Source organism: Phalaenopsis equestris, unplaced genomic scaffold, assembly GCF_001263595.1.
Source record: "Phalaenopsis equestris unplaced genomic scaffold, ASM126359v1 Scaffold193535, whole genome shotgun sequence".
Taxonomy (NCBI): Eukaryota; Viridiplantae; Streptophyta; class Magnoliopsida; order Asparagales; family Orchidaceae; genus Phalaenopsis; species Phalaenopsis equestris.
Window position 1 is genome coordinate 1 of NW_018213484.1, and position 999 is coordinate 999.

General features: G+C 37.1%; 1 protein-coding gene across 1 annotated transcript; it reads right to left on the reverse strand.

Moving 5' to 3' along the window:
• Positions 1-20: 20 nt before the first annotated feature.
• On the reverse strand, positions 21-718 carry LOC110034805 (4-coumarate--CoA ligase 1-like; the record flags this gene model as incomplete). Its single annotated transcript, XM_020739046.1, has 3 exons — positions 511-718; positions 219-432; positions 21-123 (listed from the first exon to the last, which is right to left on the reverse strand). Coding segments are annotated over exons 1-3 (507 nt in total), but the record flags the coding sequence as incomplete, so codon positions are not given.
• Positions 719-999: the final 281 nt, after the last annotated feature.

Here is a 999-nt window from a genome sequence, read left to right on the forward strand (position 1 = left end):
CTAAGCTATTAATTAATTACCTGTTTAGCCACGTAGCGCTTTACATCATCCTCACTGATGTCGGATCCCTTTGCTCTCACAATAAAAGCTACAGGCACCTCACCAGCAGCCTCATCTTTCATTCTGCATGCAAAATAGATGGCTAATAAACCTAAGGAAAAATTTATCATAGATAATTAATTAGCTTATATTTAGATATAGAGTTAAGAACAACATACGGGACAACAGCAGCATCTGCGACATGTTCATGGGTGAGAAGCAAGGCTTCAATTTCAGCTGGAGCCACCTGGAATCCCTTGTACTTGATGATCTCCTTAAGCCTATCAACAATGAAGATCTCATCGTCGTCATCAACATATCCAATATCTCCAGTGTGAAGCCACCCCTCCTTGTCTATAGTGCTCTCGGTCGATAATTTATCATTTAAATAGCCTGAAAGATGCGATTAATTAATGATCATATACAATATAAAATTAATATATTTATATACATATCACTTGAAAAACATACCTTTCATGATATTTTCTCCTCTAATACAAATCTCTCCACGTTGGTTACGATGGAGAGATGCTCCAGTGCGTGGATCCACCACCTTTAGCTCAGCGTTCCTCACCACCATGCCGCATGATCCCGGCTTCGAGTCCATTTTCTCCTTCGCAAAAGACATACAAAATGATATCACCGGACCAGCTTCTGTCATCCCATAGCCCTGCAAAAGTAATGCAAATTAAGATTGAGCCTAAGTGTATAAGTAGGTCAAGCCGAGTTATGAGCTGGCTCGCGAACTGAACTTCATGAGCTAAAAAACCAAGCTCAGGCTAACCCGACTCAACTCGTTAATTCGTGACCCTACTCTTCTAAAAAAATATATTAATATAAAATATACTCAAATTAAATTAAATTTGAAAACTTTAACTTTAAAATATTAAAAAAGATTAAAAATAATATTTTATATTTTATAACAGGTGATTTCTCTAAGTCCTATGCTTAAGTTCCTGC